The sequence below is a fragment of the Gadus macrocephalus genome, chromosome 1 (genome assembly GCF_031168955.1).
Source record: "Gadus macrocephalus chromosome 1, ASM3116895v1".
Classification (NCBI taxonomy): Eukaryota; Metazoa; Chordata; class Actinopteri; order Gadiformes; family Gadidae; genus Gadus; species Gadus macrocephalus.
This window is the reverse complement of record NC_082382.1, coordinates 3,846,757-3,861,080: the sequence shown is the minus strand read 5'-3', so window position 1 is coordinate 3,861,080 and position 14,324 is coordinate 3,846,757. Positions and strand designations below refer to the sequence as shown.

At 47.9% G+C, this 14,324-nt stretch overlaps 1 protein-coding gene and 1 long non-coding RNA gene across 2 annotated transcripts in view; one reads left to right on the top strand and one right to left on the bottom strand.

The window, feature by feature from the left end:
* ift74 (intraflagellar transport 74) overlaps positions 1 to 12,873 on the bottom strand; it is a 61,361-nt gene extending 48,488 nt beyond the window's left edge. Inside the window, exons 1-2 of the mRNA XM_060063237.1 lie at positions 12,717 to 12,873; positions 11,752 to 11,891 (exon numbers count right to left, since the gene is read on the bottom strand). Of these exons, the coding sequence (XP_059919220.1) occupies positions 11,752 to 11,880 (129 nt within the window). The 5' untranslated portion in view covers positions 11,881 to 11,891; positions 12,717 to 12,873. The remainder of the gene's footprint in view (positions 1 to 11,751; positions 11,892 to 12,716) is intronic.
* Positions 602 to 3,410, top strand: LOC132466160 (uncharacterized). Its single transcript, XR_009527758.1, has 3 exons — positions 602 to 1,730; positions 1,971 to 2,176; positions 2,264 to 3,410. It is a non-coding gene; the product is annotated as an uncharacterized LOC132466160 (long non-coding RNA).
* Positions 12,874 to 14,324: the final 1,451 nt, after the last annotated feature.

Here is a 14,324-nt window from a genome sequence, read left to right as displayed (position 1 = left end):
TCCATTAGCTCTCCCGCAACAGTGGAAAACCGGTGGCCCAGTTCATTGATCATCCGATCAATGCACGGGAAGAAAAGCCCCTGCTTCAGACACTCCGAGTCGTTAAGCAGGTCAGAGCCCGACCCAGTAGACGCCTCCACAACAAAATCATCCATTCTCCTCTGCTTTCTCCTTGGAGCAGGAGAGGGCTCGGGAAGGTTGTGATCAGAGCAGAGCTGCTTTGTGACCTCATAGAGTTCCTCAGCCACCTGTTCAGTTCTTTGACTGACCAAGGTGTCGTGGATGGCACTCTTGAATTGGACTGCCCTTGCGAGGTCAATGGATGTCCCCTGCAGGAACCTGTGGAAACCCTCTGTGATACCCAAAAGCCTATGGAAAACCACCAGTAAATATACTGTTGTCCTTTTGGACAATTTAGAGAGAAGCCCCACTGCTATTGGTGTATTCAGCATCTGCAGACTAGTAATTACTGCAGGGAAATTCCTCAAAAGGGCATTTATTGAGTTGACCTGGCATGACCATCGCGTTGAGGATATCTGGACCAGTTCACGCCGCTCAATGTTCAGCTCTTTCTGCACAGCCACAAACTGATCATGGCTTTTGATCGAGGTGCTGAAACAGGAATACAGGCTTTCCAGCATGTCAAAAAAAAAGCTTGCTTCAGGAATAGCCTTGCAAGTATGACAGAGCACCAAGTTCAGCTCATGTGCATAGCAGTGCACGTAGATGGCCTCAGGGTGTTTTTCACGGAAACGAGTTTGCACGCCTCGCACTGACCCGCTCATCACCGCTGCGCCATCATATGACTGGGCAACAACTTTGAGACCGTCGATGCCATGTGATCCCAGGACCTCCTCAAGGGCATTTGTTATGCTCTCCGCGTCATACCCTCCCAGTCTTCTCAAACAAAGGAATCGCTCCCTTATGCGTTCCTGAAAGACGTAACGGACACAAACAGCAAGCTGCTCAGTGTTTCCATCCTTGGCCTCATCAGCCATGATGGAAAACATTTTAGCTTCCCTCACCTCATCCCTTATCCTTGATGTGAGCAGTGACGAGGAACACTTAATGAAGTCATTTTGGGAGGAAGGTGAAAGATAGGTGGCATTAGCAGGAGCATTATACTGTTGCAGGAAGGGATCAAATTTGGACAACAGCTGAACGCATTCAAGGAAGTTTCCTTGGTTGGAGCTGCCCTCACCCTCGCAGTGCCCCCTGAATGCAATGCCTTGCTTGGCCAAGAAGAGCATCACAGAAACAACGCGATGGAGATACAGTCTTCTTTCTGTGATCTCCGCTGCACTAGCAGCAAGTATTTGCTCGGTAACATCCCCATGGACCTTGGTTGCCTTGTAACCTATCCAGGCCATCATGGAAGCCTTGTGAAGAGCCGTCTTCTCATGTTCCCTAAAAGAATCAAGAGCCCTCTTCCAATTACAATAGCCAGTGGTGGCCAGGCCATCTTTATTTGCCCTCTTCTCCGGTTTGCTGAACACCCGACAGCAAAAACAGAGGGCAGCATTTTTGGCTGCAGAATATTCAAGCCAGTTGAATGATTCGTACCAGATCTTTTGGAACGACCTCTTCTGGAGTCCAAAATAGGTCGATGGGAAGTTGATGTCTTTCACCTGCTTCGGACCTGTGTCTGGACTTCCTAATGTGCCCTCTCCTGTCCTTCCCTCATCACTCCTCTCTGGCTCATCTGTGATGCAACACAATTAAGCAGCAAAGTAAGCACCTCTCCTCCATTTATATATATATATACTAGAGCTGTCAGTTAAACGCGTTATTAACAGCGTTAACGCAAACCAATTTTAACGGCGTTAAAAAATTTATTTTAATCGCTTGACAGCTCTAATATATACATATATATTATTATATATATATATATAATATATATATACTATTAAACCTTCTTAAATATTTGTTATTCTATGTCTAATCTAATCACCTTCATTTTCTTGTTTTAGAAGCTGACACTCGGACAGTCTATGCTGTGATAGTAGCACTTCTAAAGGTAGAGGAGCCATGTCAGGTAACCTTTTGACCCAGAAAATATACACAACTAGCTGTGCAAAATAGAAATTTTGGTGAGGATGTCGGAGGTGACCATGTGAGAACAAAAAAATTGACGACAGGTCCAACAAACAGGATTTTTGGACCAAGACAGTCAATGGTAAGTGTCTGTGCAATGAATGAGTATTTTAAATTAGACCACCAGTGCTCAGTGATCAGTGCATGTTGTTCTCGTCTTTCTAACCAGGTGCCTCGTCTTTGAACCATGACGGTCAACATGACCCTGATGGCCGCTTGAGGACAACACTCCCCGTAAGTGAAAATGTACAAAGGTGAAAATGTACATGTAATGTGCTCTAGATAGATGGACGCTTTACGGGCTAATTCAATTTGGCCTTCCAATCATCGTGTTTCTGCCTAATCCATCCATACAGTTAAGTGCAAGATGCACACACCCAGGTGCTTGCCTGGTAAAGAAAAACGAATCAGAGGGAAACAAAAGAAAGACCTGCACACATTCTAAAAACCTCCCACAAATCTTAATTTCACAACATTTCCATCAGGATCTCATTCGCTCTGTGATTTTAAGGAAGATCCTAAGTGATTGAAATGTTAGGATTTGTGGGAGCTGCAAGAATGTGTGCAGGTCTTTCTTTTTCTTCTTTCTGATTCTTAAAACTCTGCCTCTTGATCTCAAGCAGGCGTGTGTTGAATGATACAATGAATGTGATTGTGAATGTTACAATACGTTGTGTTGCTTTAGATCACTGAAGCTTAATTTAAATAATGAAAAAATAATCTTCCCAGACTGTTTCTGTTACTTGCTTATGCTGTAGGCAAGTTGTGTAAGAAGCTTATCTCTATATAAATCTGAGCTGTACATGAATCTGTTAATGAAGTCTCATTTCGACTCCTTCCTCCACTTCACTATTCATGTTCTGTTGCTTGCAGTTAACTACAGCCGCCCTTCCTGGGTAACGCCACCACCAATCCCTGGTCATCCATTGAAGCCATCTCTCTCACTCTGCGCACACAGTCACACTGTTGCCGCTTCATTCTCATTGTCTCATAATCTCATTATTATGGCTGCTGTGGATGCTTTAAAAAATAAACATTTTTCTCTCAGGTAAAATCAAACCAGTGGGATGTTAGATTGAAAACCTCCAAAGCAATGTATTAAAAATTGAAAGAACAGTCCTATGTGTAGTTTCTTTTTTGGGGATTTTCAAAATGAGGTACCAAGCTAGAATGGATTGTCAACCCACTGTTTCTCAACCCTCTCCGATTATTACTATGAGTAGTAGTATTGCATGCATACAGTACTAACATCAGTGCCACAGTAAGCCTATAGAGGCTGCAACCATTTGCTTCTCAAAAGATTGTAGTGTTTTAGAATGGACGAGTACTAGAAAGACAAGACAGGCGCCGCTACTATGCTAGCTACTAGATAGTAACACCAGACCAGCATTAATCAATCAAAATTAAGCTATCGACTGGCTGCTTTTCACGAACCTGAGCTGATCGCAGTGTTCTCATCAGGGGTTGCGGGAGATGATGCCACACTCTCCACCGCTTGTTCTTGCTCTGCTATTTTCTTCCCAAAGAATTTTCTTATATCCATCTCTTATCACCGATATTTTATAACTGTACTTGACCTGAGAAGACCTCTGAGAAGTGGCGGGCGCCAGGGTGTTGCCATAGCAACACCAGAATTTGTTTAGCGACACAAAGTTGGCAAGATTTATATATGTATTTTATTTATTCATAAGAATGAAAGAAATTGTGTTATGAAAGAATAAAACAATGATTGATGCATTTTTGTTTGAATAACATCTTGCTCCCGCGGCCAGTGCCAGCGCCGGCATTGCAAGGGGAGGGATATTACGTAAATTCGCAGGAGGCGGGATAAGTGCGGGCGGCCGCTGTCACTCAGGTTTGTTTTGGTTTGACGCAGACAGCATGGAGGCAGAACAGACCGCAGAACTCAACGCGATCGTCTTTCTTCAATGTTGCTGCAACGATGCAGCATATATTCAGAAGAGCAGCCAGTACTTACGTGTATGAAAGCAGCTATTATTATATATATATATACATATGTTTCTTTCTTTATTTATTTATTTATTTTTTACGGCAGAGATCCGGGGCTGATCCCAAAAGATCCGGGGCTATAGCCCCGAATGCCCAGGTCTAACGACGCGCCTGGTGATGTTGTAGGTTATGTATATCCCATTTTATGAAATGAAGAGTCCAAAATGCTGTCAAAATGTATCAACAAATAAACTTGATTGAAGCACCCAATTCTTCATGGACTCATTATTTATAAAAATAAATGTATTTGTTTATTTGTAAGGGACAAGTCCAAGAAACATAGAGTCGAAAAAGCAGTGTCCTATGTATTGTTCACATGTCCAAACTAATTTAAAACAGCCTCATAATGTGCAATGCTATTTAAACAATCATTCATTCAAGTGAAGTTACCTGTTAAAAACAGGGGCGGAAGGTGTATAGAGGCGATTTGAGCGACGCACTACCAACTGGGAGAAAGAGGATTTATTTTCTAACAAATTCTATCAAAGCAAAAATAGTTTTCAGTGTTCTAGACATATTATCTCTCATTGTCCAATCAGAATTGTCAGTTTCAAATGGTCCTGCCTCTCAGGACAAATTCATTGATGTGGAAAATCGCCCAAGCATTCTCCCATTCACTGTCATGTTAAAACTTATTTTTTTCGGAAAACGAGCCTTCAATGCATTTTCAATGGGGATTCGGGACTCGCCCTAACGTGCTTGCGTCATACGTAACTGAGCAAAGAGCGCGAAGGGATATCTTCGATCAAGTCACTTGCTAATTTCAACATGGCTGCTAAGGTGTGCAATACCGTTGCGTCTCGCAAATGAAGTTCCTTTTAGTCAACGATCCAATTCAGACAAATAGGCATTAAAACGATCAGGACCTCCAAGACCAAAATTAATTGGTCTAGATTCACAAATGCATGCAGTGAGTCCAGCCTCCGAGCCTCCCGGTTCCCTCTATCAAATGTCTATGGGAAATAACATGTTTTTTTTTAATGATCGTACATAACAATCGTGGTGGCGAAGAAGTAAAAGCTGAGTCAGTTCTATTTCATCCTTACTGACCGCCAGAGGCGGTGCTTAAAGCACTGGATCTCCACCTCGCGCATGCGCATTTCGAGTACCTAATACCAGTGACCCCCACGTGACACCGGGAAGGCTATATCTTCCGGTGTCATTAGAGGATCTGTTCCTTACATCTTCTCGCTGCGCAGGTACCGTATTGAACCTTTGTTTGAGAAAGGAAGGAAGCTGTTACAACTGGCTACGTGCAGCCTCGTGACCAAGGTCGAAGCTGCGGGTAACCCGTCCTCCAGAGGCTGTGGCTAGTTCATACAGATACTTAGTGAAAGTAACTAAGTAAGAAGAGTGGCCGGCGTTTGTTTTGGAGGGCAGTGTGCTCGCTCCCGCTCCCAGCACTCGTTCGCCTCTTGCTCTGTTATTGTTTGTTGTGTTAGCCGTTAGCTTTGCTCTGTTCTAACCATCAATTTATTTTTCCCTTACAACTTACCGGTGAAGGCAGTGCTCTCGCTCCCGCTCCCAGTAACGTTTTTGTTTGGTTTCTCCCTTGTTTAGCAGCAGCGCTTACGCTCAAGCTAATTAATATCGGTCGATTTCATTTTCTGGTGAAGGCAGTGTTCTCGCTCCCGCTCCCGTTAACGCCGCATTTGGCCCTTGTTTGGTTGATAATTAGTAGCCGCGATCACGCTCAGGCTAATTAGTTTCGGTTTTTCATTTTTTCTGGTGAGGGAAGTGCTCTCCCTTCCGCTCCCAGTACGCTGCCGGTGGCTACCTCTATAATGGCCCACCTATGTGTCGCCTGTGCGGCTCCTCTTGAGCCTGAGGACGGCCACGACAGTTGCCCTCCTTGCCTCGGTCTCGAGCATCTGAGGGAGAGCCTCACGGACAGCGCCTGCATGAACTGCAGCCTCCTGCCTTGGGTGCTCAGAGTGGCTAGGCTAGCAGAGCTGGAGAATCGGGCAGCAGCCAACGACCCCTCTGCTTTAATGAGCCTCCCTCCCAATCAGCCCGGTCGTTCGAGAGGGCGGCAGCGGCATGATGGGGCTGCGGCTATGGGTGCCCCCCCCAAAAAGAAGGTGAGGCTATGACCGAGGGCGATGCCTCCCACACGTTGGATGAGGCCTCCTGCTCCTCGGCCTCCTGCTCCTGTAAGGCTCCCTGCAGGGGGCATCAGACACCTCCATGGCGGCCGTCCTGCGGACCGCTCTGGCTCGCCTGCAGCTTGACGCGGCGCAGACGGAGTCAGCCCAGGCCAGCGCCTTCTTCAGGCGCAACCCTGTCCCGGCCACATTCTCCGTCCCTCCTTCAGAGGAGTATCTGAAGGAGCTCCATGCTTGCTGGAGGGACACTAGGGCCCTATCCCACTCGACGTCGGACGCCCGGACCTTGGCTGCCATGCAGAATGCGGCACAGGTTGGGCTGGGCCGCATGCCAGCAGTCGAGCCTGCCATCGCCTCCCTAATTCTGGCTCCTGATGAGGCACTGAGGCCAAATGCCAGGTGCCCTCGGCCACAGTGCAGGGTCACAGACGACCTCCTGTCAAAGGCCTACGACGCAGCGACACGCATGGGTCGTATTGGGAACTCCCTTTCCCACCTGCTGCTGGGTCTTTCGACCTCTCTGCAGCAGGCCCAGGTCGAGCCGTCGCTGCAGAGTCTGAGTGACGCCTCATTGTAGGCTTTTGCCCTCATGTCGAGGGAGTTAGGGCGCACTATGTCCACCCTCGTGCAGACTCGCCGCCAGGTGTGGCTTGCGCAGTCGCCCTTGACGGAGACATGTAGGAGGGTCCTTCGTGCGGTGCCGGTGGAACCAGGGGAGCTCTTTGGGTCAGCTGCCCTGGAAGCACTGGAGGGGGCTGCCCGAGCTAGGCAGACCAGGCAGCAACTGTCAGGCCTAAATAGGAGTGTGTCCGCTCTTAGCAGGCCTGGGGGCCCCTCGGCAGTCCCCCAGCGGCGCTTTCAGCCACCTGATTACTCCGGTGGCCTACGAAGGTCTCAGCGGGCTGCGCAACCGCCAACGGATGGCTTTCGGGCCCCCGAACACCTACCTTCCTGGCAGCTCCGTGCCCCACAACCCAACCGACGCCCCTCCAGAGCCTCAGGAGGCCGGGGGGGTAGGCGCTAGGCCCTCGGGGCCGGTCGTCGGGAGTTTTTCCCATCAGCAGCTCAGTTACTGGGCTGCCTGTACTTCAGACCCTTGGGTGGTTTCCACCTTGACCCAAGGGTACGAGTTACAGTTCCGACGCCGGCCCCTAGCCTTCAGCCGGGTCAAAATGACTGTCGTCAACGACCCGGCAGAGGCCTTAGCTCTGGACCAGGAGTTGTCCACCCTCCTGGCCAAAGGGGCAATCGAGCCAGTGGATCCTCTGCTGCACCCCAGAGGATTCTACTCGAGATACTTTCTCGTAAAAAAGAAAGATGGCAGATTTCGCCCAATTCTCGACCTGAGGGGACTCAACCGGTTCCTGAAGGTCCTGCCATTCCACATGCTCACCGCATCCGACACGCTGCGGGTGGTCGCAAGGGGAGAATGGTTCACCACGGTGGACCTAAGGGACGCATACTTCCACATCCCAATTGCACCGCGCCATCAGCACTTCCTCCGGTTCGCCTTTCGCGGCCGGCACTTTCAATTCAGGGTACTTCCCTTTGGTCTCTCCCTCTCTCCGAGGGTATTCACCAGGGTGGTGGCGGCAGCTCTCGCACCCCTGCAGAAGCAGGGCACGAAGGTCCTGCCTTATTTGGACGACTGGCTGATCTGTGCACCTTCCCAGTCTCAGGCGGCCCGGGACACGGCTCGGCTGCTCTTGCACGTGGCCCGGCTTGGCCTGACGGTGAACTTTGTGAAGAGTCGCCTGGACCCATCCCAACGGGTCGCATACCTGGGGATGGTCCTAGACTCGGACGCTATGAGGGCCTATCTGTCACCTCAGCGTGTGACCGACATCCTCCTCTGCCTCCCCCGCTTCGGGTATGGCAGGATGGTACCATTCATTCTTTGCCTGCAGCTCTTGGGCAAGCTGACAGCTGCCTCAGCTGTGGTGCCCCTCGGCTTGCTGTCTCTGCGCCCTATGCAGATGTGGCTGAACAGCCTCCACTTGGACCCCAAGTGGCACAGGCACCGAAAGGTCAGAGTGTCTCGGCAGTGCCTCTTCTCTCTGTCCCCATGGAGAAAGAGGTTGTATATGTCTGTGGGTGTACCCATGGGCACCATTCCATCCCGTCGGGAGCTGGTCACGACAGACGCCTGCCTATCGGGATGGGGCGCGGTTTGGCAGGGCAGGACTGCCCAAGGGCAGTGGCCGGCCCAGAACCACGCTCACATCAATGTGCTAGAGCTCAGGGCGGTACAGCTAGCACTCAATCATTTTCTGCCTCATTTGACAGGCAAGCATGTGCTGGTTCGATCCGACAACATGTCAGCTGTTGCCCAGATCAACCACCAAGGGGGGACCCGGTCTTCACGGCTACTCCGGGTATCTCGGAACTTGTTGGCCTGGGCATATCCCCGCCTGGCCAGCGTACGGGCGGTCTTCATACCGGGGCAACGGAACCAGGTCGCAGATTTTCTATCGCGGCAGAAGCCCCCACCGGGGGAGTGGCGGCTTCATCCGGAGGTGGTGGAGACGATGTGGGGTCTCTTTGGCAGGGCGGAGGTGGACCTCTTTGCATCAGAGTAATCTGCACATTGCCCCCTCTGGTTCTCCTGGACGTAGGTGACCGGCCCCCTCGGACAGGATGCCCTAGCTCACGACTGGCCACAGAGTCCTCCCACACTCCAGAGGGTGTTTCTGCGGGGCCACAGGTTACTTCTGGTGGCCCCCTACTGGCCAGGGAGACTCTGGTTTCCACTGCTGCGCAGGCTCTGCTGCAGCTCTCCATGGCGCCTCCCCTGCAGGAAGGACCTCCTTTCGCAGCTGGGGGGCCAGATTTGGCACCCAGATCCCCGTCGCCTCCAGCTCTGGGCCTGGCCGCTGCAGGGCCCGACTCACTGCTGAATGTTTGCACTGAGACCGTCAGGAATACCATTCTGAGTGCCAGGGCACCATCTACCAGAGCACAGTATGCCAACAGATGGAAGTTATTCTCTGACTGGTGTAGGGGTAAGACAGTAGACCCAGCACGTTGCTCCGTGGCCACCGTTCTGGAGTTTTTGCAGTCCCTCCTGGATGATGGTCGCTCTCATTCCACCTTGAGGGTCTATGTGGCTGCTATCTCTTCCCGACATGAGATGGTCGACGGAGCCACAATGGGTTGCCACAGGTTGGTGTCCCTCTTCCTTAGGGGGGCCCTGAGGCTGCGTCCCCCTAGGACTCTGAGGACTCCAGCTTGGGACCTGCCCCTGGTGCTGGAGGCCATGTCATCACCTCCTTTTGAGCCTCTGACCCAGATAGGGTTGAAGGTGGCTTTTCTGCTCGCCATTACCACTGCGAAGCGGGTCGGGGAGTTGCACGCCCTTTCCGTGGCAGATACATGCCTGCGGTGGAACCCTGATGGCTCAGGTGTGGTTTTATGGCCCAATGTAGCGTTCCTGCCCAAGGTGCTTTCACGCACCTATTTTAACCAGCCTATCCAGCTGGCACGTTTTAACTCCCCATCTGAGGGGAATGAGTCAGAGATGCTGTGCCCGGTACGGGCGCTTAGGGCTTACATTGCTGCTACGGCCGGTATACGGCAGTCCGAGCAACTGTTTGTGTGTCACGGTGGCCCTAACAGAGGTTCTGCCTTGTCTAAACAGAGGCTGTCCCACTGGGTTGTCGACACCATTAAACACGCCTATGTGGCCAGTGGCCGCCCCCCGCCATCCGGGTTGAGGTGCCACTCCACCAGAAGCGTGTCGACATCGTGGGCCGCACTAAGAGGTGTACCCCTGGCAGTGCCGCCGCTCCCATAACGCGCACTACGCGCTGCGCGTAGGGCCTCAAGTCCTGAGGGGGGCCCCAAAAAAATAAATAAAATAAAATAAAAAAATTCTTACTTGTATACTTCTGGTTTTGGACATTCCAATACTTACTGTATGTATGTTTTGGCTGTTCTGTTAACTGTGTTTACAAAGTAGATTTAACTTTTGCGTTTTAATAAAATGTGGGGGGGGCCATAAAGGAGTTATGCTTAGGGCCCCAAAATAGCTAGCAGCGGCACTGACCCCTGGAGTCGATCTGTACCGCGGCATCATGGACGTCACGGGCACCTTTACAAGGTTTTACCGCGTCAACGTCGCCAGTCCCCACCCGATGAGTGTGGTCCTACTGCCAAGCTCTGCTACCTCCAATGAGTGAGGTGGTTGTTGGATTCTTTATGACCTTTTTGGTATGGGTCATCCAGTGCTTTAAGCACCGCCTCTGGCGGTGAGTAAGGATGAAATAGAACGATAGTTACGTATGTAACTACGGTTCTATGAATCCTGGATGACCGCCAGAGCGTTCAGTCACTCAGAATCCTTGTGTTCTCGCGAGAAGATTCTAGGAACAGATCCTCTGACACCGGAAGATATAGCCTTCCCGGTGTCACGTGGGGGTCACAGGTGACTATGTTGGTATTAGGTACTCGAAATGCGCATGCGCGAGGTGGAGATCCAGTGCTTTAAGCACCGCGGTCATCCAGGATTCATAGAACCGTAGTTACATACGTAACTATCGGTTTAGCTACACACTTTTCCCATCTAGTTTCGACTGGGTTTTGGGTTTGTCGGTGCCGTTAAAGTAGTAAACGGCACCACAATGTAAAAACCCAGTCACTGCAGTCATTTGATTGGCTGAAAACGAGGGAGGCATCTGATTGGCTACAGAGAGTTCCTTGTTGAAAAAAATGCATTTGTGAATCTAGCGACGTCAGGAGAGTCTCAAAAATCCACATATAAATACAGTCCAGTTCACACACAAATGCAAACAAGTTCACAAATGAAAAGCGTCTTGTAAATTCAAGTTTAGCAGTTTGTATATAAATGTAACAAAATCCAAATACATTTTGATGAAAATTACTAATATTTTTTTAATTCATATTATTTATGGATTTATATTACATTTATTTAAAACAAGGTACATTTGTGTGTGGATCAGAGATGTGTTTGTGAAACTTATTTTTGTTTATGGATACATTTTACAATTATACATACCGATATCCATTTGTGTGTGCATTGAAATGTATTTGTGAGAAGAGAGTAATTTATATATAAATCACAAAATACATTTGTGAATCCTTCTCTGTGCTTTCATTATTAATGAGACTGTTCTGACCCCATACACCTCAATCAAACTGACTTAATGTGTTTTACTTTTTAACTGGAGTAAAGTGAAGTCCAGTTATGAAAACGTTGAATCTGAGTGGAGCTAGACGGTGACAACGCATTTATTTTATTTATTTAAAAAGGGACAGTGTGCATTAATCAACATGGCCATTGTATCGGACATATAAATGCACCAGATTTGGTTAAAAAACTATTTTTCATCTGTAGTCCCCAAATATAGGTGTGAGGTTTGAGGAAAATTATACTAGTAATTATAATCTCTTGGCTAGCGGCATCTCTTTCAAGACGCATCTGCTTGATTAATGCGTTAACCCATTGTTTACGTAAATCATATGGCAGATGCTGCAGAAAACGATGGTGCTGTGAAATAACCTTCCCTAGTATTATCTTACATACCCCAGTGGCAGCTCTGCTAGATGTTGGAGGAGGCCTGATGGCAGAGAGGGGTCTCAAGGCACTCGATATCTGAGAACCTCCACGGCTCGCTGGCCGACCAACAGAAGAAGGGGTCCAGTGGCTTGCCATTACAAAGAATCCTGTAAATTAGAAAATATGTTACACAGTTGAAGTGTAATACACAACTTTAATCTGTTCGGCAATGTTGAATTTAAGTTCACATTTATTGCTCACTGTTGGTCCGATCTTGGTTTCAATAGTTTTGTATGCAATAAATACTGCAAAGCTTTTTGGAAAGCAATGTCAGACGATGACACCAAAGGTCAAAAATCTGTATCCTGAAATAAGACGACTGAATATAATATTATCCATAAACTACATGGAAAAACGTGGTTTGATTAGATAAGAATCTGTTACTTATGCTCACACAATCTGTTGGAAACTGAAATATTGCCCTTTATTTGCATCGTCTACATTGTATCAAAAGATAATCTATAAAACCAGAATAAACGTATAACTTGAGGTCGTGTGCCATCAATGTAAGAACATTTTTTAGATGGAACTTTGAGTCAGGAATAAAGCATTAATTCATTCACTGCAGCAGCAGACATGCGTCTGTCTCATTGCAGCAGTAGACAGGCGTCTTTCTCAATGTAGCAGCAGTCAGCAGACATGCCTCTGTCACACTGCAGCAGGGTCATCGTTCATGATTAGAGGATGCGATTGAGTGGCAGACACATAACTTGCAAAACTGTAGGACGGTCATCAATCGTGATCACACTTCTCTATGTTCATGGCCCTAGATGTGTTGACGCGGCCGCTGAAACCCGTCACTGTCATCAGTTTGACGTTAACAACTAACGATGTGGACTTACCTCGGCAGTATTCTTTACTGGCTTTAAATATATAAAACCTGCGTTTAAATATAGGTTATCCCATTAAGAGAATAAATAAGCGTTTGTTACCTTAATATGCACCACAACTAGGAAAATCAAACATGGGAGGTTGGTAGGAACTCTGGTTTCCCTGGAAACGATGTGCCCTTTTCAAAATGACGTCAGTCAACTTCCGCTCTTCTTCTTCTTCTTCTTCGTTTATTTAGGCAGACTTGACGCAGCTATGGCGTATTACTGCCGCCCACTGTTTGTTATTTCCCCCTAAACTTTAAATCCTTTTAGATACTCCAATGATGTGAAGGTAGTCCATCAATTCCTTTGTTTTATCCGCTGAATCCAGATTCAAAAGGGTGTGCATATTCAAAACTGATTCCCCAGCTGATCCAAGCCTCCGGTACAGAGTCCTCCTTTGCCTGGAATAGCGCCCACACTGGAGAAGTACATGTTTTACAGTCTCTCTTTCTCCACACTCACACCTGCCATCTGGGTGTTTGCCAATCAGAGCCAGCCCACTCCTCAGCCCACAGTGTCCAAGCCTCAGTCTTGTGATTGCTACATCATCTTTTCTTATGCACCTAAAAGTGCACCTATCTTTATTTACATTTTCCTGTATTGAAAAGTACGCCCTTCCCTTCCTTTCATTCTCCCAAGATTTTTGCCAGCTTTCTTTTAGAGCCCTGTTTATTTTTTCCCTGTGCAAATTAATTTGCACTGTTTCCTCCTTCACCGCCTTCTTTGCCTCCTCATCCGCCACCTCGTTCCCTTTCACACCCACATGAGCCGGCACCCAGAGAAACCCCACCTCTCTCCCCGCCTTGTAAATTCTGAACACAGACTGTAGTATTTCCACAATTAAATCCGGTCTGGACTTGGATTTTCCTTCTTTTATTTAAATTAAGGCTGCAGCTGAATCACTACATATTACTGAATACCCCTGTTTATTACCCTCCACCCATCGTAAGGCCCATAAGACTGCCACCATCTCTGCTCTGCTGTGAATACTGACATATGATCTAAGATTCTATACCCTATTCTGTACCCGATTTCAGGAATGCTAATACCCACTGCTACTTTACCACTCTCATGCTCCTTTGACCCATCAGTGTAAATGAGTAGATGGTCTCCCCATACTTGTTGCTGCCAGACTTCTATCTCTTTTACTACACCCTCTGACATCCTTGATTTGCTTATACTCATTAACTTTAGGTCAACACTGGTATCTGGGATCAGCCATGACGGAGCAACTGAGCGACACACTGGAGGACAAACACTAACATCCCCAATACCAATTTCCTGCGCCAAAGATTTAAGATTTTCTGCAAAGTTAGTTTTAGTTGTTCTTATTCCCATAAACTCCCAATGATCACTCAGTAGGTATTTTGTTGGTAACACTTCACTTTGTCCTTTGAGCTTCATTAGGTATTTCCAGCCAAGTTTATGTCTTCTTAATACTAGCGGCATCTCACCCATTTCTATTAGTAATGCTGCTATTGGAGTTGTACAGAATGCTCCACACAGCACAATCTTAAGGCTTTTGCTTGGACTATGTCAAATTTATTTAACACTGAAAGAGCTGCTGATCCATAAACCATACATCCATAATCAATTGCTGATCTTATCATTGCTCTGTAAATCATCAGCATTGATTCTCTATCAGCCCCCCAGTCTGAACCAGCC